This window comes from Ochlerotatus camptorhynchus, unplaced genomic scaffold (assembly GCF_037179485.1).
Source record: "Ochlerotatus camptorhynchus isolate MF236.1 unplaced genomic scaffold, CSIRO-AGI_Acam_v1.1 ptg000114l, whole genome shotgun sequence".
NCBI classification, from domain to species: Eukaryota; Metazoa; Arthropoda; class Insecta; order Diptera; family Culicidae; genus Ochlerotatus; species Ochlerotatus camptorhynchus.
In genome coordinates, this window is record NW_027040604.1 from 1,825,938 (window position 1) to 1,852,476 (window position 26,539).

The 26,539-nt window shown below is 40.8% G+C and overlaps 1 protein-coding gene across 1 annotated transcript; it reads left to right on the forward strand.

The window, feature by feature from the left end:
- The first annotated feature begins 619 nt into the window (after positions 1-619).
- On the forward strand, positions 620-23,502 carry LOC135699668 (uncharacterized). The gene is made up of 4 exons (XM_065219961.1): positions 620-1,741; positions 22,276-22,716; positions 22,772-23,140; positions 23,205-23,502. Exons 1-4 carry the CDS (start codon positions 1,690-1,692, stop codon positions 23,285-23,287), a joined length of 945 nt encoding a protein of 314 aa, XP_065076033.1. The 5' UTR covers positions 620-1,689; the 3' UTR covers positions 23,288-23,502.
- The last annotated feature ends 3,037 nt before the right edge of the window (positions 23,503-26,539 follow it).

Sequence of the window (26,539 nt, forward strand, 5' to 3'; positions counted from 1 at the left end):
GTAAGTACCGGTTATAGTTTAACCCTGTTGCAAATCTGTAAGCGAATGAAGCATTTGAATTTGAACAAGGGAGATTATGGAATGGAGTTGTCCATATACCGTGTGGACAGTTTAAGGGAAGATACGAGATAGGTTGACACACGTCCAATTCATTAACAGTTTTCACTATACAAATGACTCAAAGACAGTTCACGCGAAATGTGGACATCTCCCTATAACAATTTGAAACATCTGGAAATCAGCGCCAGTAAAGCGAACGGCACTCACCAAAAATTCACCACACCCTTTCACTGCTCGAGTGGTGAGTTTTCTCCGTTCGTTCTCACTAGCATCTCCCATGCATTATCACTTCTCACATCGCATTCTCACTGCATGGCATCCCTCTCTCAACAACAACACGCTCAATCGCATTTTCCAGGGGAGAGTGCTTCAAGCTCAAGCACTTTTGAGCACTTTTCCGAGCCAGCTGAGTTTCCCGAACTCTCCATATCGACGGGTTGGAATGCATTTTTAACGAACTTCAGTCCCATTCGTATTCCGTTCGCCATCGGACGTGTCTTTTGGTTCCTTCCGGTCGGTCGCGGCGTCCGTCCGCTGTTCTCAACGACAACAACAACAATCTCGCTGTTCCTATTAATACATATGTCCTAGCTTCGATAGATTCCGTCAATGTCTTCGGAAGGAAAATAATCATGTTGATCTTTCCCATTTCGCACGGAGACAGTCAAGAGGACATTTAATTAAAGCTAATTAAGGACCATCTTTGAATATACGGTCCAGGCTACTAAATAGGCTGGCAGTGCTCAATGGCAAAGGATGCGAACCGCGCCAGTCCAGTCGTTCTGTGTTTGGCTTCGTGATTTGTGATAGGATAGTGGGTGGTCATTATTCTCAAAGGGACGTTGGCGGGTTTGTTTGTGCTGGTGATTAGAGTTGGCTGGCTGTGCAGATGCTGATGAAAACATATCTCCTCGATTATATTTACGCTGAAGAATTCATCACCCCCTACCCCATGAAGACCGGGTCCATCGCAGGCTTGTTCGGATTATGGAGTGGGTCGTCGTCGTCGTTGGTAGTCTCGAGAGGAAGAAGTGAATAAAGAAGAGTGGTGCTCTCGGAGAACACAGAAAGAAGTGTATTAAGCAGCTTTCAACGACAAGGCTCCTTGAAACAAGTCTCCTGCGTTCGGTCTGTTTGTGTGTGAATAAGGCGAACTTTCCCTTGCATCAAAGCGGCAGAGACGGAGCGTGGGAGGAGGACAAACCAGGGGAAATCCGACCCCAACAAGGCCGGAAAGTTTGTGCTCGAAGTTTGCATGTATCCGAGTGGTTCGAGTTAGGGACGACGTACCTGCTTCGGAGTGACTTTGGGAAAAGTGAGGGCGGGTTAGGAATACGATTTATTTCAATACCCCCTCACCTCGCTCAGCACCATTGTGGTGCCGTGGATGAAGAAAAAAGTTGATCAGTCCAAGGCAGCCAAGTGGGCGAAATGTGGCTTCCGGAAATTAAAGAACGACATCGACAGCAGCCTGCTTGAAATGACTAGCGAGCCAAATTGAAAGCACACTCTTGAGCTGGACTCTGAAGGCGGCGGGAAGAAGGTGGATAAAGGAGCGGTGGTGATTGTGCTCTATTTTGTGAAAGGATTTGCTGACAGTTTTGGAGGAGGACCGTGCAGGGAAGAAGAATGCTGGTGAAAATTGTCGTGGGAGTTCTCAGCCGGCTACTGATCCTGACAGGTGGGTGCCAAAGTGCTTCGTAATGGTAGATGGGGGAGCGAGTTCAGGAGGGAACGGAGATTATTTGTTTGGTGAGCTGACAAGCTCTCATGCCTAATCTATTGTTGTTCAGAGGGAGCCGGATGAAAGGGTGGATGAGTACTAATTTTATTTTTATCATGGACTTTTTCTGATGATGATTATGAAGAATGGCTGAGAGGTTTTCGTCCGAACTAATCAATAATATTTGTTGGAAGGGAGGTTTCCGAATAACTGAAACCGTTATTTGTAGATGGCGCAAAATTGATATGCTACTACCTCGCCTGTCTATGAACCACGTGAATAGGATGACCTAGCAGGCAAAGATATTGACGAATTTATTGAATTAGTCAATTCAATAAATTTGTCAATATCTTTGCCTGCTAAGTCATCCTATTTATGTGGTCCATAGACAGGCGAGCTATTAGCAAATCAATTTTGCGCCATCTACAAATATGGTATCAGTCGATTGTTTGGTATGGTGCATTTAAGACCTTTAAGGAAGTATTTTCGAAGAGTTGAAATCCATGGACCATGTTAAATGATTGAACAAGATATTTATGGTGAAATTAAGATGAAATTTCATTACATCCGTAATGGTTTTAACCAAATTGTCATAGGGGCTTTAAATTCGTTTTGATGATCTGCTTTCTCTTTTTTACGGATAACACATATTGGGTTATTTGTATCAAATCAAAGTTCTACACAACTGGAGCTACTGTGCTGCCGCTCATCGCAAGTCGGTCCCATTTGCGTTTTGGTTAAAACCGAGATTTTCAATGGAAGTGATAGCTATACAGCCATAGTTTAATAATAATGGATAAACTCAACAACTTTGTTCTGGAAAAGCTTTGAAAACAGCCAAACGGGTTGTACCATTGCTGAAGAAGCAATGGTACGAAGTTAACTTAAAACGCGTTTTTCTCAAGTTGCTGATTTGTGCTATGGGACGGACTTCCCAAGCAATATTGCTAGTTTTATCGAGTAGCAAAGCATTCTACAAGTCTAAATTATTGTCTACAGAACCCTCATAAAACCATAAATGTTACTTGGGTTGCCATGAGCGGCAGTGTGTGCTTGTATCTAAAATTTAATTACCTCTGTCTGGCAGTGGAAATATGGATAAAATTTATCTGCAATCATTTCTTATGAATGCTAGAAATTTGCACCCAGTAGTTAGAAGGTAACCGTTCTATCGTAGTTCCAATAACCCATTTCAAGAAAGCGGACATTTTGAAGCTTTTTTCATACACGATAAGCCCCGTTTCAATACATTATCGATGCTTACATACAGCATTGATGATGTACTGAAACTTTCAACCAATATATTTGATTGACTTATGATTAGTAACCCTTAAAATTATCGCTTTAATTTAGATGGATAAAACCTATAGAGGACCGAAACGGCAAATGTTAGTTGGGACAAACAACATCTGATGCAACGGGAAGGGAGGTATTTGATAGCTATCACTTACGGCACTTGTCAATTCCACTTCAGTACTTTCAATTAAAACTTTTAAAACCAGAAGTTGTAAATTTTTATCATTTTCACAAGAACGAAAACGACGCAGCAAAACTAAAACAGGTAATTTTTCCAGAGCGGCTTACTTCGATCTCCCTCAACTGTAGCTGCTGGATGTTAAATTAACAGCTACAATTTTGACATGAACATTTTAACTATCCAATAGAAATAAATGAATATTTGATCATTATTAAATTTTACATGTAGTATTGCTTTTTATAATTACTGAGCTTAAAATAATATCAAATTCAGTAACTTAGCTTAAAAAAATCAAAAATATCAGTTTTGATGGCAATCTTATCAATTAAGCTTTTTTAGGGGTATTGAGGTAATGGGTTGTTTAATTTTGAAAAATATTTCGGTTCTTATGTATCATCTCAAAGGGTTTCGTTTTCTGAGCACAACGACATTTTTTTCAATCCCTTTCACTTCCATCTCGACTTTGAAATCAAGATTTAAATCAAAATAACCACTTCATTGTTTGATACAACACTAACAAATTGACAGCTCGCTCAACAAATTTCAATCGATTGTACCTGTGTCTCCTCGAGATCGTCAAGTTGACGATGACAGGAGCACACATCCACATATCGTAGGTACACGAGCAAATAGGTGATCATCTCTTTTTGCCAGTGATGGCATCATTCCTCTCCAACTGGGGAGTTTGGTAAAAAGCGATGATCAACCAGATTCGTACCTTCCTCAGAGTTGTCCTTGCTAGCTTTCTTCTCTCTTTCTACATTTTTCAAACTGCTGTACTCTAACGGAACTATCTACTTTATACTCTCATCTCCTCCATCTATCGTATAAAATTACCACTTTACGTCTGTTATTTGAAACTTAGAATCTTTAACTAAGTACACAATGTTTTCCTGAAAAATGAAGGACAACTTTTTGAAAAGGTTTACATTTATAGTTTTTTTTATCTAATAAATTTATAATGACAAGGTCTAGTATGTTTTATTTTCTAAAAAAAAGTAATCCAGTTCCCTACAGCTTAGAAAAATATCGAATAAGTTATTTTGAAAAATTAAACGTAAGTTTGGGCGGAGTAGAATTCTAGCACAAACATAATTATTTGCCCCTAGCGAATAATTATGCGAAGAAATTCTTAGACATAAAATCTAATTACTAACTAGACAAACTTTTTTTTTTTATTATTATAGTCACTTTAACACTCTTGGGTCATTCGTGACTTGTCCGGGGGTGAGATTTGAACTCGTGACTTTGGCGTGAGAGGTATGGATGCTAACCACTACGCCGGGGTCGCCCCAACTAGACAAACTAAACTGATCTAGAAAAAATGAACTAAGCCTCCGGCGAAGCAACTGGCGAGTCTTGTCAAAGTCAAACAGTGCGAAGACCCTATTGAAGAGTCTCTGTAAACCACCGATTGCACCGAACATGCCATAATTAGTTCGCTGTATAAGCAGGCGCAGCATTGAATTATTCCGTAGGGCTCGGGGTTGAACATTGCTGTCCACAGGGCAATCGGTGCGTCCTTGCAAAATATCCGCAATTAGAAATACTCTTACTGTATCTCTTCGAACCGACAGAGACTCCAGATTAATCAGTTGCAAACGACTTTCGTAGCTAAGCAATCGGAACGGATCCGTCCACGACGGTTTACGTAGCGCATATCTCGGGAACTGTCGCTGAATAGGCTCAACGCTTTCGACACCGTTTTTGTAGTGAGGAATCCAGACAACCGAGCAGTATTATAATATGTACCGAGACAAGGAGCATTACAACGATTTAAGGCAGTAGATATCCGTGAAGTCTTTGGCAATCCTGAAGATAAACTCCAGAATTACGACAGATTTAGAGATGTAGGAAGTAAGGTACAACAAGTTAGAGGCAGTGGAGCGACCAGCCATGAAATCATGCTGGTCTATGCTAATATACGGCTTACAGTGTGCGGCTCCGGTTCCATAACAACGAGTTCAAACAATTTAGCAACAGCGCTATGCAAAGTGATGCCACGGTAGTTGCCAACGTTCTATTTGTTAACCTTCTTGTGTACTGGAAACATATGCGCTAGCTTCAACAGTATAAGAAAACGCCGACGTCCACGGACCGTTGAAAAACGTGCAGCAGACAACAGGCTGTCAAAGTGCGTTTTGAGGAATGCCGATGGAATTATGTCAGGACCCGACGAAAACATCTCGGGATTGGTGTCAATTCTGCTCATGGTTTGGCCAGAGAGTGAAGACACTAGCAAATTTTTCAGTTAACAGCTCATAGATATCTTGCGTGGATGAGGCCACGTTACCATCATGCATCATAGGCGACGGAAGACCAGCTTCATGCCGTTATTCGTAGACAAACTTCAAAAACTGCTTGGGACGTGACTTAAGCTTTCTGTGCAATTCACGTCGATACTGAATAAAGCATTGTTTCGCAACTCGTTTGTATTCGTGATTGATCCTGACATAGTGATGTTGAAGGGATAGTGTGCCGTGCTTGATGAATTTCTTAAACTGCCTAATCCTTTAGAACCGTAGAATCAGGACCGATTGAATTTTACCTCAAAGCCGTGTGTAAATCAGCCCGTGATCGCACCGTGCCATCCTGCACTGATACCACTGTCCGTGGCAACCGTACCAAGCTCGATCTAGTTGCTGCAAAAGAGGCTGGAGAATAGCCCACCCCATCTGGTCCCCGTGGTTTTAGACCAGGGACCTGGGGCATTGTAGTATTATAGTGACCCTCAGCCCACATCTAGACTCAGGGCCAGGACGACTTGAATGAACGCAGGCAGCAATAGGCGCGACTGAGCTAGAGGAGCTAGGGACTCCAAAATTGCTTTCTACGGTGCGTCCTGGTGCAGCATTATTCTTGGAGATCGTGGAAACATCTACGGTGTGTTTCGGATGAGCAGATGGACCATTCGAGAATAACTAAGACGTATCGTTTAGACTCGAGGGATTCGGGAGCACCTGGAAACTAATCACACGAATAATTGAGATACTTGCCTGAGCAAGCGTGGTGGAAGGTTCCCTTTTCACCGCCGAAACGACTATGATGACCGAAGGCGACATTACGCAGGACTCAATTGGGGTTATTGGGAGCTTTCATCAGGCTTTCTACGGCGTGTCTCGGATGCTGCGAGTATGTTAGGCTAAGATTTCGTCGTTCATTTAATTTATAGGTCTAAAGATAGTCTATTTCCAGATCAGAAGCTGGAGGAAAGTAAATTCGAGAAAAAACACAACTAATAGTTCCATTTTATAATTTAAAAAAAGTTATTCGGAATCCCTCGGTGGACTATTTTCAAACAGGTGTCAAATGAAAGGTAAAAAGATATAATTTCAAATGGTGAACGATTCAACGATGCTAATATTTTTGATATAAATCTTCGCCATTGACACACCGCGAAGCCACCGTAATGAGCAGTAATTGTTTTGTCTTTGAAATTAAATTTAACTTTATATGGGATCAAGGCTATAGACAGATTCTGCCCATTTCCACGATATGATGTAATGTGACAAATATAATATATAATTTGGAGCATGATGAGTTTTGACTCGAGACTATTTCCGGTCAATCGAATATTGTGATCTCAACGAATATTGTATTAGTGGTTTATCGCATGATCAGTTTTGGAACAAGTCAGAATCTGACCACTTCTCTAAGGATACCAAAACATATCCACTGTGGCCAATGTAGTTTTGGGCACTCGATATGACTGCCATTGAACTTTGAACGATGTTGGTCCTAGTCAGAAACTGATTACTTCCTTGGGGGCACTCGGAACATGACTGGGCATGACCAATTTTGGCACTTAATATGATCTTGTTTTTAAATTCTCATGAGTTTTGATATGTCGCATGATATGTTTGGTACGTTTCAGGACACTTCAAATCCATAAGACCACACGGCTGTTGTTGTGGTTGTTGTTTTGAGTGTCATTGATCATATTTCGTCAAGTTTTAATATGTCGCTTGATATGGTTATGAGAGATATCAAATATGACCATAGGGACCATGACCTGATGGATGGTAGATATGATTTGCCATGACCTGATGGTAGATAGAATGACCATGATCTAATGGATTTGGAGAAGAAATATTGAAATAGTTAGACCTGATGGATGGTAGATAAGAACTGCCATGACTTTGATTAACCCCAACCAAGCTAAAGTTTCGCCAAAATTCCAACAGTCGAGTAGTTCTGCAATTAATATAGATGAAATCCAGTAAAACAATTGCTGAGACACAGCAAACAAATAACATTTTACAGAGAAATCAGCAAAAGAAAATGCCGAGGTAATCGGCTGTTGGAGATTTAACCGAGGTAGATTAAGTGTGAACATCTTGTAGAACGAATGGCGTCCAAAATCGCCAGCTACTTCTTCCGGGTCCCGTCCAGCTGCAGCAGCTTCCAGTTGATCCTTGATCTTCGACATCGATACCAGCGAGTGGAGCACGTTCAGAATAGACAGGATATTCCAGACCTTGCTATTGTTGTTCAACAGCATGTCCATTTCCTCTTTGGACATTCATTTATTTATTGATCGTACTTTTATTTATTTATTGTTTCAACGATTCATCTGACATATGGTTGTCTTAATGAATTGTATAATTGTATAATAAAAAGTTTGATTAAAACAAAACAGGGTACATTCTAATTAAAGCCAAACAATGCATAGACGTCATTAAACACATTACCAACGGCACGGATACGTTCATTCATCCCATATTGCCGATTACAAGCTGCGAGATGTACAAAATTACGCTTTCTAATCACCTTCTCAGGTGCGTAAAAGAAAAGCTGCCGAAGTAATTCGGGGGATTCAATCACGCTGGTAATGATCTTAGCAGCAAACACAGCTTGAGCGTTCCGTCTTCTTTGTTCCATGGTGTCAATTCCAAGCAGAAGGCAGCGATCCACGTAAGACGGCAAGTTAGTCGTGTCACGCCAAGTCAGATGACGAAGCGCGTAGCGAACAAACTTGCTCTGTACACTCTGAAATCTGGATATCCAGCATGCTTGGTATGGGCACCAGACGACAGCACTATACTCTAAGATTGATCGTACTAACGAACAATACAGCGCCCGCAGGCAAAGCTGATCGCGAAAGTCTTCAGATATTTTGAACATAAAGCCAAGCTGCCTGTTAGCTTTAGTCAGGATGTCATTGTAGTGCAGTTGGAAGGTCAATTCACAGTCCAGTGCTACTCCCAAATCTTCGATCTGGCTAATCCTCTCTATTTTTTTCCTTTGGTGCTGACCACCAATGCTACCGATGCCAAGGAGGCAGCTCCGACACCTGGACCCTACACCTATTGACCCATCAACTCATGAACCGGCGACCAACGGCTTTACTACCCTACCTACCTACTGATCAGAGATGTCATGGCCTCAGAACATACCGGCGGTGCCAACTGGGATTGAACCCATGCCACTACACCACCGGCGCGGTGAAATGATATCACATTGCACTTGTTGATGCTGAGCGTCAAGAAATAACGGGAGCACCAACTCTGCATACGATCCACAAACAGCTGCAACTTCTCACAATCAGCGATGCAATTGCTAACCACATACATTTTGACATCGTCAGCGTAGAATAGCCGACATTCAGGTGGCAGTAGACACGAAGGCTCCTCGGGGAACGCCAGATACGTTCGTGAACACTTCAGAACAAGAAGCTCAAATCTTAACGCAAAGGAACCGTTCGCGTAAGGTAAGATTTGAACCACGAGATGAAGGATCCAGACACTCCGAGTTTCTCAAGCTTGCTCAAAAGAATGTTGAGGTTTACTCGATGAAATGCAGCCTTGAGGACAGTGTAAACAGCCTTGACTTGTCCGCCAGAGTGCAGAACGACACGAATTCGGTCAAATTGGTTGTAACTGACCGTTTTGGGTAGAATCCATGCTGAGCCATGGAGATGTAATTTTTACAAGAGCTGAAGAGCGCTTCATTGATGATGATCTCTAATACTTTGGAGCAGTAACATAGTGAAAATATCCACGCCTCAGAAAATTTCCTCTCCTGTAGTGACAGATTAAATAACTTCACCAAGGGAGTGAGCAACGACTACGAACACAGCTTCAGAACGGACGCAGGAATGCCGTCTGGCCCGGCAGCAAACGAGAGTTTCAACCTTTGAAGAGCTAGATTGACGGTATGTTCACTGATGTGAAACGGGCGGAGCTCAATGCTGTTGGAGAATCCATTATAGCAATCGTGACTTGATTTGGTGAGGCCGAAGATTCATTGAACGAACTCATGAAATGTTGAACAAAAAGGCGGCATTTCTCCGGTTCAGATTTAGCGGTTTGCTTACCGAGATGAACTGACAATGGCAAACCGATTTCGTTCTTTTAAGAGGTTACAAACGACCAGAAACGCTTTGGATTTCTGCGAATAGATGATTGCGTACGGAAGACATATCGTCGATACAAGAATCTGTTGTATTTCCTATAGTCGTTACTTGTGCGGTTGAACTCCTGCTTCGTAATGTACGAACGATTTTGGCAGTATCTTGGTAGCGATTTAGCCCCTCAGTGCCCGTTAGACCACGGTGGCTTTGGTGCGGGTGGGCTATAGGTACAAATTCTGCCATTATATCCCAAATCATTTGAAAGAAATATTCAACGGCATCGTCAACACATCCAGCTAATTCTAATGGTCGCCAGAAATAGCAGCACTAATCGCAACATAGTCGGCTCGTCGAAAATCCAGTGTACGATTATTTTCGGAACAATCCTCAAAAACGATTGGCGCTGTGAGGTTCATCGCCTCTCCGAGTCATATGATAGCAAAAGAGTACCGGCTGAAACATGGACACAGCTGGGTGGCGTAGCCTGGGCAATGTTGCCAGTCCGGAAATAGCAAAGTGAAGAGGTGCGACGCGAACACTGGCGCGGTAACCGTAGTACGGTGATAGAGGAAATGCAGGCGGAATTCATGGATGCCCACACTACCACGGACCACATTTTCGCGATTCGGCAGGTTCTGCAGAAATGCCGCAAATACAACGAGCCCACACATCATTTGTTCATCGATTTCAAATCCGCATACGACACAATCGATCGGAAGGTGTTGCGTACCATCTACGGTGGAGTGCAGATGGATGACGGAACGTGGAGGAGGCAAATGAACCACGAATTGCACCAGCTGCTGGGAGAACCATCCATCGTCCACATTGCAAAAATTGGGCGACTACGGTGGGCTGGGCACGTCGTAAGAATGCCGCACGACGACCCAGTGAAAATGGTTCTAGAAAGCGACCCAACAGGAACAAGAAGAAGAGGCGCGCAGCGGGCAAGGTGGATCGACCAAGTAGAAGGCGACCTGCGGACCCTTCACAGACTACGAGGCTGGCAAAGTGTGGCCATGGACCGAACAGAGTGGAGACGAATTCTTCGGATAGCAGAGGACAACAAGGCCTTAGCCTGATTGGTAAGTTTGCACCGATAGAGTTCACATGGGCCTGAATACTAATGACATCGTTGCGGCGATCAGGAGGTAAATAGATCACGCCTACACTAATAACTCGACTTGGCGTAGTAATTCTAACCCACAGCTGTTCTAGAGTATCGGAAGCAGGTGGGAAAAATTCGGAAAATATCACCCAAAAAAAAAAACAGACACGCAGCAAAAAAATCTTTACGTGCTGTTCGGAATATTCAAAACCATTTCTACGGTGGCCATATGGTTCTGTGGTTGTCGTTTTGAGTATCATTGCTCATATTTCTTCGAGTATATATGATTTGATACGTCACATGATATGGTTATGGTAGATAATAAATATGACCATCAGATGATAGAAGCACTCACCGGAATGATGTTAAAACAAATTAAATTTAATCGGCCATGGCATCCCTGGAATACGGTTTTTTGAAAATGAAAAGCTAGTCCCGGGCTTTTCCGGGATAATTAATTTAAAAAAAAATGTTTCTTTTTCCCAAAAAGACAATATTTTTCTCTACTACTTTGTGTCAGATGTCATTTCGATCGGAAATTCCGTATCCGTGCTACATTTTTTATTAATATCATGGACGCCATTTTTAAAATTTTACAAGATTTAAAATTGTCGATTTATTAGCAAAAATGTAAATCATTGCCCATAACAAAACAATCACACAAAATTTCACATAAATCGGAGATGGTAGATTCAAAAATTCATTTTTCGCTATTTTGCATGGAACTGCTCATGAGACTCACGGTCCTCCGGATCTCGATTCGAAAGTCGTCTATCTTTGTAAGAAAAACACATCGCTAGATGACCTGCCATAGACTCTTGTACTTCAACTCGTTATCGTGACTTGATACCGGAGCTGAAGTGAGGGTTAAATATTATACATACATTTAATTTAGTCTTATTTTGCATATTCACCAACCGTTACTCGCATATTATAACTGAACTTGTCCCCATTCAATCACATTCACTCTCTGTTGAATATGCATGCGCAGTACCGAAATCCCAGCACAGCGTCCCCGAGGGTCACATAAACAATCCCGTTTCAACAACTACCGGTAATGCGGACTTCGAAAACTAAAATGCATCTCCATTAAAATGCAACTCCTCCGCCTATCATCCTCCGACCCGAATGCGGAGGATTGGCCGTGCGCATCCCAAGCGGGTGACAAAATCCAACAAATTGCTGCAGATTGCACTTTATCAATCCTCGTGCTGCTGTTGGCACCCAGAAATCCACCCGCGAGACGGAACGGAAATGGACAAAGGATTCAAATTTAATTAAATAAAATTGTTTAGCAATTGAAATTCCGAACTAACGCTGCTGTGCTATTGAGCTCCGGATGCTGGGAATGTTTTTTTATGCATTTCAATCGGTTTTCGAAATCGATTTCAAAATGGCATTCGATTTCCAATTCCGGGAATTATCGGATCGGACTAGCCGCAGGGCCACCCTAAAGCTGCTCACAGTTTTTGGATTGGCAAAATGGAGGGTCACTCGGTCAGTGTGGCACTTGATGCCCAGCCACTCATTCGGCAAGTTGAACTGAATTAAACGAACTTAGAGCATAGTAGGAGTGAATGCCATTCGGTCCGGCAAGCTATCGTCCGGAGTTCCATTCATTCACCGCTGGATGGGACGTCCCACCGTTCCCGTTGGCAGTTGTTGATGCTTGATGGTGTTAAACTCGCACGGAGGCAGCCGAAAGTTGTCGAGTGCAGTTCCGGGTGACAATCTGAATTAATTTTTCAGTTGAATGGTGAAAAGTCCGCCGGCCAAGTGTGGGATTTAAAAACTGAAAACATGACAATTGCATACATTCGGCTTTCCGGCTTAAAGGATTCCACGGAAGTTGATCGTCGGGTGGTAGTATTACCAATTCAGTGAAAAAATGCATAGCATTGCAACTGACAACCGCAGCTTGCTTTTAAAGCTGCTGATGTCAAATAATCTGACGCCGGATGCTAATTTTCTCTGCACTGACGATATTCCGTTGGCTGGAAGTGACGATGAAGTTGAGGCTGGTGTTGGATAGTGTCGTTGCCATGGTGGAATTTATTGCAGTAGAAGCAGATGAACTGGCAATTCCGGTGAAATCACATGTAAAAAACTGTAGCAGAAAGTTTCAAGGTGCACACTGATGGTTATCTGAAAGATTTATAATACCCGTAAAATTGATTGCCATTTTTGTCAGTTCCTTTTAGATCATTTTTCGAAACGACAGGATTTAGTTTGCCAGCCAGATATAGCTGGTATTGATGTTGCACTTACAGCTATTAGTCAGCTGCCTCCTGTCAAAAATATTTCGTGGGTTGAACAATTAGCTGATCAGAAACCTCTCGTAAAATGTTTCATTGGATTCGTTTTTGGATCCAGTATGTAACTGAGAAAGAGAGAATCGCTAATATAAAACTCATTAATCATCTCACGCTGAAGGTCGCGAGTTCACATCGAATCCTGAGACAAGTATGACCTAGTGAAAGACCTAAAAAGTTTTTAAGTTCATAATTTTAAAGAAAAACATAAATATAAAAACTATTTGTAGCAACTGGATTAGCTCCATACTGTTGTAAAAATTTCAGTAGGTTACACCATGGCTCTTAATAAATGAATTAAAAACGAAAATCTTCATACATAGCTTCGTGTTTTTTGACGTAGGATTACGTTTTTCGGCAACATATAGGGGGTACGATTTAAAAAGGACGAGGCTCGGTAGCTCAGTGGTTACCGTTTCTGCTTACTGAGCAGAAGGTCAGGAGTTCAATACCACTTTGCCTTATTCTATACCCACTAGATTTTAATGAAAACAAATTCTTCTTTAACACCGATCGCATCACTTACCACAGTGTGGGTCCTGATCTAAAAATAGAAATTGGATGAGTGCTCGCGTGTGTGTGTGTGTGTGTGTGTGTGTGTGTGTGTGTGTGTGTGTGTGTGTGTGTGTGTGTGTGTGTGTGTTTGTGTATTATAATCGCTCTACTAAAAAACGATCCCTGCGTATGCGTGCAACCTTTCCCCACATCCAACATCCCAGTGATTTCTCGTGGAAGCGCAGAGGATTTCTCGGTTTCCTTCACAGCGAGTACCACGTCAACACATTCCTTTCCATTCCCTAGTTGACCTGCATTCGGACACGGCCGGCGCTGGTATTGCTAAATATTAGATCTCCAATTCTTACACATTGAGGATGAATGTTAGTCCCAAATATCATCTGTTGGTTCTCTGTGTAATTGCAGCTTATCTGGTAATAACAGAGCAGCAACCGTGGGCGGTCAATCTGATTTTTTTTTATAGGGGGTACGATTTAAAAAAAAACCAAAATCGACCGCGTTACGAAAAGTGGTCAGGTTTTAAACACTTATAACTCTGTCAACAGCGGATGGTTTTTAATTCTCAATAAGCCAATCGATTGGATTTGTTTTTACAAAGCTGCTAAAATGAATACTTTATCAATTTTCAATAGGTCATATTGAAAACTACACAAATGTCCAACTGTAGCAATAGTGGTTAAAATTATCACCAATTGCCTGTAAAAAGTGGTTTCCCTAACACATTCGTCAAATATTGATACAAGAGCACGTTATCCTACGTCAAATCGACGGTCGTGTCTTGGATACAACGTCTTACTTTTTTCGAAACCGATGGCCATCGATCAATCCTCCGGAAGATTCGGAACCTCCACAAAAGTGGTCAATGTATAAAACTGATCCTGATCCAAGAACTGTGATATCCAAAAGAATTTGAGGTCATGACTTAAACAATGACCCGAATGACCTTGGGACTGTCCTCCGGAAGATCCATAAAAGTAGTCCATCCATGAAGCTGACCCTAGAGCTCCGCAGTTTTTTTTTTTTTTAATATTAGGAACTGTGATATAAGAATGATTATAGGGTCATGACATAAACATGGCCCAGATGGCTATGGGCATCAGTCAATCAACGATCTTGTTTATATGAAATTCCTCGAAGTTTTTGTAAACAAAGTGTTGGCTGAAGCTTAGCCAAAAACCTTGAATTGAACCAGCTTACTTTAACTGCGTATGTGTGTCCATGCACATTTAGCAATACAGTTGAATTCGTGCAACCTGGTGGTGTGGAGATCTAGCTCTTATGTGTTGAGCAATCTAAGCATATCATTCTTATATTCCAGTTTCATGTGTTTTCGAAAAAAAAAAATGCAGAGCTCTAGGATCACTTTCATAGATGGACCACTTTTACGGATGTTTCAGATTTTTCGGAGGATATCCTCATGACCATCCAGGACCATGCTTATGTCACGACCGCAATTTCTTTCTTATATCACAGTTCCACGTGTTTTCGCAAGAACTGTGGAGCTCTAGGATCAGTTTCATGGATGGACCACTTTTAGGGATGTTCCGGATCATCCGGAGGACGGTCCCATGGCCATGTTTATGTTTACGACCCCAAATTCTATCTTATATCACAGTTCCAAATTTTAAAAATCGTGTAGCTCTAGGATCAGTTTCATAGATTGACCACTTTTACGAATGTTCTGGATCTTCCGGAGGACCGTTCCGTTGTCTCCAGGATCCATATGAAGGAAACCATGACTGTATTCTGGCTAATTAAGAACATTTGTTAATCAAAATTATAGATCTTGCAAAGCCCATAAACACACCTTTAAAAAAAACGTGTAACGACTTTTATCGCTTTTTAAAAAAGTAGACGACCCTATTTTCAATCTTTTTTAAGATCAAAATAATCTAGGAATTATGGAGGTACCGACCGTAATTTTTAAAATTCATCAAGCAATGGCTAAGTTATGCTATTGAAAACTTGCCGTTACACGCTTTTCGGAGGCATCGTATTCGGAGTGTTAATATCGAAAGAGAGTTTTCGCTCGTCTTGAAGTATATAGCTAGAAAAATAAATTAATTTAATTAAAAATGTGAATGATCAATGAACAAATCAAGCATTATTGGTTGTGCTACCACCAACTTATGACCATAAAAGAATCTATTTGAAATACCAATTTTTATACATAACTTCTTCCAGTGGCTGAAATCTGTATATTTAGTGTTAACCCTTTCTTTTTCATAGTTGCTCAAGAGAATCAACATGTTAGTGAATCTAAATATATTTTTATTTTACAAACTCATGCTTTAATATGCATCTCATGTTCATCCCTCCCTTAGCTCAGTCGGTAAAGGCGCAGCTACAAAGCAAGACCATGCTGGAGGTGGCTGGGTTCAATTTCCCGGTCCGGTCTAGGAATTTTTCGGGTTGGAAAATTTCTCGACTTCCCTGGGCATAGAAGTATGATTGGACTTGCCACACAATTATACCAATGCAAAAATGGCATAAGCTTGAAATGCAATAAGCTTGAAATGCGAAGAAGAAGAAGAAGAATGTTCATCTAATTATAGATAAACATTTCAAAAGGTCCTATCTGCATTGTTCGATTCTCTTCATCGACTTTCTCTTCCGTTAATAACTCAGCTGCAAAACCTTTCCCTGTTGTATTTGACGTTTTGAATGCTAGATATGAATCTTCTTTATCAAACTATGTTTGTAAAATTAGTGCGAAATCTGTTTGCATAGCAGTGGTTATCAAAAGAGAATGTCGATGAAGAGAGTCGATCAAAGCAGATAGGACCATTTGAAATGTGCATCGAGAATTCTAGCATTTCAAAACAGCGAAATATCTTGTGATAAGTATAGGGTTTAAAATGTTCTAGACCGCCCCGGGAATTGAGTCCGCCGCCTCCAGATAGGCTACTGTCTTAGACCCCAAAAGTTTGAACGCATTTTCCTACGGGCCATCTGGTTACCACTCAGAGCCAATGACCAACTAATGTATCGAAAATTACCATTTTACTTACTTACCTTCTGCTGCCCGAAGAAGTCGTCTCCACTCTACTCGATCCATGGCCAGCATCGTAGTCTGCGAAGGGTCCACTGGTCGCCTTCTACTTGGTCGATCCACCTTGTCCGCTGCGCGCCTCTTCTTCTTATTCCTGTTGGGTCACTTTCGATACCCATTTTCACTGGGTCGTCGACCGGAATTCTTACGACGTACCCTGGTGCAATTCGTGGTTCATTCACCTCCTCCTCGTTCCGTCATCCATCTGCACTCCACCGTAAATGGCACGCAACACCTTCCGTTCGAAAGCAGCAATTGGTGCTCCACAAGCATAGTTCAGGTCTCGTGGCCGTAGAGAACCACCGATCTAATCAGCGTCTTGTAGATGGTCAACTTAGTGCGGCAGCGAATTTCATTCTACCGGAGCGTCCTCATGAGTCCAAAGTAGGCATGATTCCCTGCCATAATGCGCGTTTGAATTTCTCTGCTGACTTCGTGTTCGGCGGTCACCAGTGAGCCCAAATACACGAATTCATCGACCACCTCGATTTCGTCACCGTCAATCTGAACTCGGGGTGGGAGGCTAACATTATCTTCCCTAGAACCACTTCCTTATCACACCTTCTAACGCGATGTTAAATAGCAGACACGACAGTCCATCACCCCTTTCTAAATTCAAAGGGACTCGAGAGTGTCCCCGATATTCGAACAACGCACATCACTCGAGCCATCGTCGCCTTGACCAATCGCGTCAGTTTATCCGGAAATCCGTACTCGTGCATAATCTGCCATAGCAGATCTCGATCGATTGTGTCGAATGCGGATTTGAAATCGATGAACAAATGATGCGTGGGCACGTTGTATTTGCAGCATTTCCGCAGAACATGTCGAATCACGAAAATGTGGGCAGTAACAATTTTGGTTTTATGAGGGTTCTGTAGACCATGATTTAGCCTTGTAGCATCACCATGATTTAGCCATTGTAAAATCACCATTTTACTAATTTGATGCAGATAAAAAACAAGGCCTACTAGATCAAATTTACACAGTAATTAATTTTATGGATTTTCCAAATTTTTATGACACTCGATTTGTGATTTTCCTTTCACAGATAGAGTACCTGACACTACAAAACATGTATGGTACCTCTATATATATATATAATATATCCGAAGTCGCTCCTTTTTTAAATATTCTGCACAAAATATACTTTTTTCTCCGCCCCATTCATAAAAATCGGTGGGGAATTATGTGAGGGGTGAGCTATTTTGTGTGTTGAATGTTTAAAAGAGGAGGGACTTCGAATATTAATCTAAATGCAGATATAGAGGTACCAGACATGTTTTGCACTGCACTGTCTTCTGTGAACAATTAGAAAACAGATTGCGCGTAGTTTTCGATAGACGTCACATGAATGCAGAAGCTTGATCAAATTTTTAATTGATCGATCATAATTATCTTAACACTTTCCAGTTTTTTTTTTAAATTTTAGTCGTTCCAAATTTGTAGTTTTTTTTTTTTTCAAAGTGAAAGTTGATGATGAGAATTGATCACAATCATTTGTACCCCTGCTTTCAAGTTTGGTTACAAGAGCATTTCATGTGGTTGTAGTGGGCGTGTGATTCAGAATATCGACAAACAGGTAGATAAATTTAATTCCTACTCTTTACTGTAATAAGCTTGGTGGCCCTGAAAAGGGCCGTTTTGTTGCCAAAGTTGGTGATAATTCAACCTCCGAAACGGTAAAGAGTGCGTCTCTGTCGCTTCAAAGCGTAGATGACACATCTATGGGTGCTTACGCTTGGCGTGTTCAGTGTAGGTGGCAGCATCATGGATCTTATTTTACAGGAACACCTTCAGCACACCTCGTAGACCTGCTTTTGCTGCTTCTTCTGCCTGCTCACCATGGTGTCCGAAGCGAAAATGAGTTGAAGCTAGAGAGCAGCGTTGTTTTTTTTTTATCTTTTCAGGTTAAGCAGAATGATGTGCGACCAAGTGGTACTCGATTATGAGGACTAGGTTTGGGAAGAACGTTTATTTCATGAAAACAGTGATAAAATTATCGTTTTTTATTTGTACATAGCGCAATGCCTGACATTACCACTTTTTCAATAGTTTATTGTTGAAAATCATCAGTTGGAAGCATTGCGTAGAAATATTTCAAATCTATTGGTGATAAAATTATTGAAATTAGTCCAGGGGCAGCTGAGTTATTAATGTTCAAAATCTTTCAAAATTTTGTTTCATGTTCCATTTTCGGTTTTCACAGTATAGAAATTAAAGACGTATCCAGTTAAGAAATTAAAAACGTAGTCCTAAGTCAAAAAATTTAAAAAATTCACTCAACTTTTTCTTTACAAAAGAGCAATAAACGTACTAAATTTGTCCTAACCATATGCAATTCATTAACGGATTACAATTTCACATCAGATGCGACACTAGTTTTTCATTACTATTCTATATTATTGCTCAATAAATTAGTTATTGCTTGATAGGCTGAAGTGAGGGACTGGGCTGACATTACATTTTGTAGCCCTACTACATTTCGTAAAGTTGCAGAGAAAAATCAAGGCCTACTTTAATCAAATTTACACAGCAATCAATCTTACGGATGTTCCAAATCTCCCGGTGGGTTATCTGGGGACCACTTAGAAGCAATGAATGGCTAAAAGATCTCAAATCACAATTTAACTACATTCCATATAGTAACAGAACAAATCAAAGCCTTCTTTGATCAAATTTACACAGCAATCAATTTTACAGATGTTCCGAATCTTTTGCGACCACAGAGAGCCTTCTTTTCATATAGTTGCAGGGAATAATCAAGGCATACTTTGATCAAAAATTCATACTTATCAAGATTGTGGTTGATCCGGGTCACCAAAATTTGGCTGGGTGCTTCTGACCCCCCAAAATACCATTCCAGGGGATAGCGTTTGACATTCCAGGGTTGACATATTTTAAAACACTCTAGTGTTTAAAAGAGGAGGGGGCAATACATACACTCAAACTATATCACAATTATGATTTGAGGTGCGCAGATGGAGCACATTTGAAAAATCAGTTAGTAATCAGCTCTATGAGATCTACGATTATTTGGACTGAAACTTTAATCGAAGATTAAATGACAAAATTATTATTGTTATGAGGCTAGACGCATTTTTTACATTCTCATTCGTTACTTCAAATATTTCATATATTAAAGAATTCAAATTTAGCTCTTAGATTTGGATAAATTTTTAAAATAAGTAAATAAGGATGAAAACAGTTTTGTGGATAGCTTAAGAGGGAATCTAGGTATAATGCAAAAGGAACACTGGGGAGAATTTCAATGGAATTTACCTTGAAATATCAGGTAATTTTTATAAGTATCTCATGAAGTTTGTAAGGAGAAGTGAATGTGTAGTTCTGAAGAGACTTGTATGGGGTTTATTATAAGAATTCCAAGAAACACAAAAAAAAATCAGGGCGCATTCAGAGGTGACTCGGAGCCTCTTTCCTTCAAAGTGAATTAACTGAACTACATGACTACAATCATCTACCTTTGCTACAAACTTCTAGATGTTTAAAGGAGAACTGCATGGAATTATGGATAATAATTCAATGAAAATCTATTTCATACAATGCTCAGTAAAATTTTTGCAGAGTTTCATGCTAATTTAATGATAGTTTAAAGAGAATTAATAAGGATTTCGAGAGAATTTCAAGAAGCTCCCGGAAGGGTGTGGCAATAAATTTTGAACATATTTCCGAAACAACTGTGAGTAGTACTCCAAGAGGGTCTGAAGAAATTTTCAAGGGAATACTGAGGATAATTTCAAGAGAATTCTAAGATAATGCCTAGAGATCCTGTCAAGGACATTTTGCGAATAATTTTGCGATGGAGATAAATTTAGAGTTAATTCCAAGAGTTTTCTGGAAGAAATTCCTAAAGTGTTCTGTACAGAATACCAAAATTGTTATGGAGAATATTTCCAGGGAATACCAGACAGAATTATAAAAATACTGAGTGTAATGTTGAAAGTAAAAGTAATTCTGAAGACATTTTGAACTGCTCTCAGTTCATAAGAAACAATTTAATAAATTCAAACATTGAGAAATTGTCACGATTCCGTGCACAGAAATACATGATCCAGGATTACCAAAAAAATAACATTTTGAGACTTCGATTGAGAACAGATTTCAAGACCCTGGTCTGAGATTATGTAGCTAGAAATTGCAGAAAAGTGTAAGGGTGAGGTATGTGAGGAGAATCCGCTAAAAATATGTGACTTGAAAAGTAATGTTGCTATTGCGATTTGCTTGGTTTAGATCTCAGACTTAACTTGTGTTCTCCAGTACTTTGGAAAAGAAAAATAATTTGGTGGGTTTACTGGATCAAAATATATAGCAAGTCAAATAATATCATCAATATCAAATACTGTCGAGAAGGAAGACAAAAAGCAACAATAGATTAAGTAACAACCAAAAGTTTTTAGAAATCATTAATACTATATTCGCATGATAAAAATCCCTCCCTGATTTACTGTCAAGTGAATTGGGAACCTATTCAAGGCACAAAACCTAATTCAATTCCAATCCATTCAGGACCCCTATCGCAATTAATCTGATTTTTCGTGCCATAAAATCCCATCATAACCGTCGAGTTCTCTCCTGATAGCAGAAAGAACTCCATTGAAGTCTGCCAGTAATTACTTTTCACATAACTAAGAAAAACGTAGTACCTACGCTCCACTCACACAAGCTCCAAGCACACAGTCCATAAGCCGTGTCATTTTTCACAAACTCGCTCCACGCGCGTGAATCTCGAACCAACTATTTTGCTGAGAGGGGAGCAAAAGTTTTAATAGTCTTTCTTGGTACTGTTTTTTCGCCCGTGTGGACCCAGCGAATGTACTTACGTACGAGCAATGGAGCTTCTGCTGATGTGCGGTGGTTGTGGAAACCGTGAAAGTTGGAGCAAAAAAAAAAGAAGAAAATCAACCATCACGAGTGAACGCTCAATGAAACGACGTGCAAGTAATGTGCGAGAAAGTGGCTCCGTCTAAAGAGCAAACCAGAGAGTGAATGACGTCACGTTTTTTTTTTTCGTGGAAAGTCGGCTGCACGGTGGTGGGGAGTTTTCGAATAATTGTGATTTTCAACCCTGAGGAAAATTTCAGCTACCGATCGTAAATGGTGCCTAATTGACAAATTAGATTTTTTTTAACCAAGAAACCGGTTGAACGAACCCACCGTGCACTATATTGCATCCCAAACTAGCGGAAGTAATTTTTTTTTAATCATCTTCGTGCCGTTGCGAGTTTTCCCGCAGTGAAATGGAGCAACAGAACAAAGTAAACTTTTTCCACGTGTGCAGTGCTACTATGTAAGACTAGGAAGGTGCGGGGAAAGTTAGATTTCAAGAGGTTTCAAATGGGACGTGATATGAGCAGATGAGCTATTCGTCGTACTAGCAAGAGTTACAAGTTCTAAATCATGTTCCACCGCGGTAGGGAACTTGTAGTGGGTGATACCTTCTTTGGGAGAAACTTTTGAAGAGGACTCAGGAGGGCGTGTCGAGAAGGATTTAAACGAAATCGTTTTCAATGTTGATGCTTGGGATCCATAGGCGCAAAATACGATTGAGATGTTTGAAAATGTTCCAATATCTAAGATCTGTAGCCAAAGATTGCACCAATTTAGCTCGAACGATCGATTGACTTGAATTCCTCTCTGTCTTTTCTATTGTTCCCCAGGTGTTTTCCCGCTGCACCTGAAGCGCATCCACATCCCAGCATACAAGTTCCGCGGTGAGTCCGCCCTTTTGGAATGTGAATACGAGCTTGCTGGTGCCCGGGATCGGTCCGAGTCCCGTCGCGGAGCGGCGAACTACCCGCGAAATCGATACGACATCTATGATTACTACAACGACGGTGGTGAAGGCGAAGGCGAGAAGATCTACTCGGTCAAGTGGTATAAGGACAATGAGGAGTTCTATCGATACGTCCCGTCGGCTAACCCTCCGATCAAGAGCTACAAGATCGACGGGATCTGGGTGGATGCGATGCACTCGAACCACTCGAAGGTATTGATAAAGAGGCTGACGCTCAAGTCATCGGGAGTGTATCGGTGCGAGATTTCCGCAGAGGCTCCGAGCTTCGACTCGGTGCAAGCCGAGGGGCGAATGGATGTGATATGTAAGTTAAATGGTTTCTTTGAAAGGATTGGTTGGCTTTATATTTTCCACAACAGTTATCCCAAAGGATGGACCGCATATCAGCAGTGACGGCGACCGGCAGTCGTACCACATGGGCGAAACACTGGAGCTGAACTGCACCTCCGGTAGGTCCTATCCGGCTTCCACCCTGCAGTGGTACATCAACGAAAAGCTCGTGACGGAGCCGAGTATGCTGGTTCCCTTTCCACGCTTCCAAAACCAGTACGGGCTCATCACCAGCTACCTCGGACTCAGCGTAGTCGTCGGACCCCATTACTACTTCAACGGTGTGATGCGGATCAAGTGCATGGCCAGTCTGTCGCCGGTGCTGTGGAGCGGAGACCAAGAAAGTATACTACACTGGGAACATCCCGCCTTCGACAACCGGGAAGCGATGCTGCTGGGTAAGATTCTGATTCTGATTCCAATGATTGATTATTTGAGTAAATGCAACTTTATTTCATACAGTGAGAAGTCACAGTCGGCAGATTCGCAGCAGTCAACACGTAGTCAGTACGGTTCTAGCAATACTTTTGTTGATAAATTTGTGATAAAACAAGAGTCAATCGAATTTTCAAATTCATGTGGTAGCTAATTAAGTTTGAAAGAGTGTTTTCGGTTTAGTTACAAAGGAAAGAGTGTAATCGATTGTTGCTTCGTATCAATTAAAATTAGAGCAATTCCCGTATAATGTAAATAGTAGTGCAATCAATAGAGAAGATAATCTTTGTAAATAACAAAAAGTGATCAAAACCGATTAAAACGATCAAAGCCACAATTTTGTAATAAAAATCAAACCACTTGTAGTTCAACGGCTGTGGAAAGAACCTCCCTTAATATGATTGACCCTCAATGGAAAGCTCGATATCACTTCACACACAGTTTCATCGCCATATTATCCACCCAACATCGCATTCCCTTCTATCACATACACGCCAGGAGCCAGTTCGAAGCTGATAAGAAGCCAACTTCGCCTGTTGAAGTCGTTTATCGCTTTTTTCCATGCTTTCCTTTCCATCGTGCATTCATTCGTTCGCCCTCCTGGGTTCACTGGGAGCAGCCTCTAATCCGGAACGACGTCTATGCATGGTCTTCTGGTGAAAGTGAGATATGAACGATTCAACGGGTGAGTGCCCACTGCCATTCAGGATGTTCATATGAAAAGAGCATGTCTAGTGGATGCGCGGGCGGAGGTATTCGTTACTTTGTCACATGTCGGATTTGTGACTTCCTTCTCCTGCGTTCGCTCTGTTCGTGATACGGGGATTAATCCCTTATCGCTAGATGACCGTTTGCTGCCGTGTTGCTTTTTAGCTAGGTTCAGTGGGGGTGGAGGATTAGCGAAGGTGGTCTGGATGGAGGTAGTCAACTCAAGTGGATTCTGGTTTCGTGATATCGACTATTCATATCTGATTTTATGAGCGGATGTGATAAAATGAACAAGTGCAGATTGGAACATGTTACTAAAATAATGACATATTTTAAGTCAGTTAAAGGTGAGTTTAACTCTTTATTGAATGACTTGGAACGGGTCAGACCATTTAAGTGATTTGACCACATAAAAGTGAATCGCAAAGCCGCTACGATTTTCCAGTGGTAAACTTAACTCCAAGCTACACATAAGTTACCTTGAGTTGACAGATGACATTTATGTCAACATGACATCTGGTAAATCCATAAGATGTACACTACCCGTCAAAAATAATCGCTTGGAAAAATATTGCAACACCTTTTTGCATAGTACATTTCCTAAAAAAGTGAAGCATCATTTCAAGGAAAATGCTGTATTAAATACCTATTCACTTTAAAATTTTCCGGATTGACATCAGAAGGCACTGAACAGTTTATAGAAAAGTTTGTTTTCTCTTCAGAAAGTACTGAGTTACACAAGTTCGAAAGAATTTCGGTACTGAACTGAATAGCTCCATAAAACTTTGAAATCAGTTTGGAACGTACTGAATCACTTCAGAAATTTCCGGAATCACTTAGGAACATTCTGGATCGCTCACTTAAGATAGTACTGAAGAAAAGTTTGTTGTATTTTCAGAAAGTATTGAATCAGTTCAGAAAAGTTAGAAATCAATGCGGAAAGTACTGAATCACTTTACAAATCTTTTCGATCACTTCGGAATTTTTTAGAATCCCTTCAGAAATGATCGGAGTTTATTTTGAAAGTACTGATTACTTAGTGTTTCTTCAAACGGTATTAAAGAAAATACCCAAAAATTAGGTTGAAACTACTCAAAATTGAGTATACTATACATATTACTTAAAGTCTCCCGTTGGGTAAAAGTTGATCTGACAGGTAAATACTTTTTCTCATAGGTTGAGTATATATAAGCTTTGAGTAAAAACAAACTTGTAATTAAGCCCTTATCATAATCATGGTGATACCAAAATATTGCGTACAAAATACATAAGTCTAGATTCTCCTCGATATTCTTTAAAATGCTTTTATATTTTTCAAAATAAGCAACAGTACAAAACTACCCGTTCTGCTAGCGAATGAGCAACATCAGGGTCTGTTGTCTCGTCACACGGCAGAGCTTCGAAAGTGTTTTTTCGCGGAAAAGTTTTTGTTTTTTCGCAAATAGTTTTTGTACCTCAGGGGACTCACGCATTTCTGACTTTCCACCTTAAAATCCGCTTCGACGATAACGAAATTCATCTTGCCTGCCTTATGGGGTGTTTACATCTGTGCGGATTTTCTAGCGCTTGTGGACTAGCCAACTAGCACGAATTTCAGTTGCTCTTGAAATCTCACGCTGGTAGATACTGTTGCCCTGTTAACATTATGCTGGTGAGCTTTTTTGCTAGCAGCTGGCTCATTAGCGCTACTGAAATAATATAAGTGTAGCCACCCCATTACCCATAGCCAGCAGCAAGAGCTGTGCAATTTACCATACAGCAAAACACACGGTATGACTGGCACAGTCTTGTAAGTGGTCACCGTAGTCGACATATTTTCTGTGAAAATCGACTGCCTTGGCTTCCGACACTTGCAAAACAAATTATCAAATTACAGTACCAAACTAAAATGTCATATGACATGCTCTGTCAAACGACACTGAATTCAACTGACTTGATCAATTGACTTCTTCTTCTTCTTCTTCTTTGCATTTCAAGCTTATTGCATATCGTATATTAGCTTTGTGCGTGGTCTCAACTAAGTGTTCTAGATGCACTACTACAGTTATCAATTGAGAGCTTTCGATGCCTGTACCATTTTTGCATTGGTATAATTGTGTGACAAGTTTCTCACTCCTCTAACTGTTTTTCTGTGCATCGTCTCTCTCTCTCTCTCTCTCTCTCTCTCTCTCTCTCTCTCTCTCTCTCTCATACCCTTTCATTACCTCGCGTGATATTGGAATACAATATCACGTTTGATATTGATTATACAAGCTCCTTTAATATTGCGAGACTATTCACAAACCGCGAAAATCATACTGACACATACATTATTTGGTTGCACATCGTTTTCTTAGGAAGAGAAAGTATTATTTGCTGTCTGTTATTGAAAGACAAATTTGCCATTTTCAGTCAATCCCTCCCATATACATTTACAAGCAAATCATTCTTGGTCTTTGATCATCCTTCTTCTTATTTGGAGCAAGAAGTATGTATGCAGCTTAACTTGTTAGTTGGGTGCTCTTTAATCCTTTGTGATTATTTCAATGAAAACATGAATGATACCGCCAGTATTATTCAATATTACTCGGCTCCGAAGAAACGGAAAAATGTTTTTACTCCTCGAAGATCAACCATGGAGAACCATCGACAGCACGAGATTCTTTCAGAACCGA

Bases quoted from the DNA above. Each gene is read 5' to 3' on its own strand.
- LOC135699668 (XM_065219961.1), top strand. From the start codon at position 1,690: ATGCTGGTGAAAATTGTCGTGGGAGTTCTCAGCCGGCTACTGATCCTG. The intron at 1,742-22,275 runs GTGGGTGCCAAA...ATTGTTCCCCAG, and splicing joins CCGGCTACTGATCCTGACAG to GTGTTTTCCCGCTGCACCTG. The intron at 23,141-23,204 runs GTAAGATTCTGA...TATTTCATACAG, and splicing joins CCGGGAAGCGATGCTGCTGG to TGAGAAGTCACAGTCGGCAG.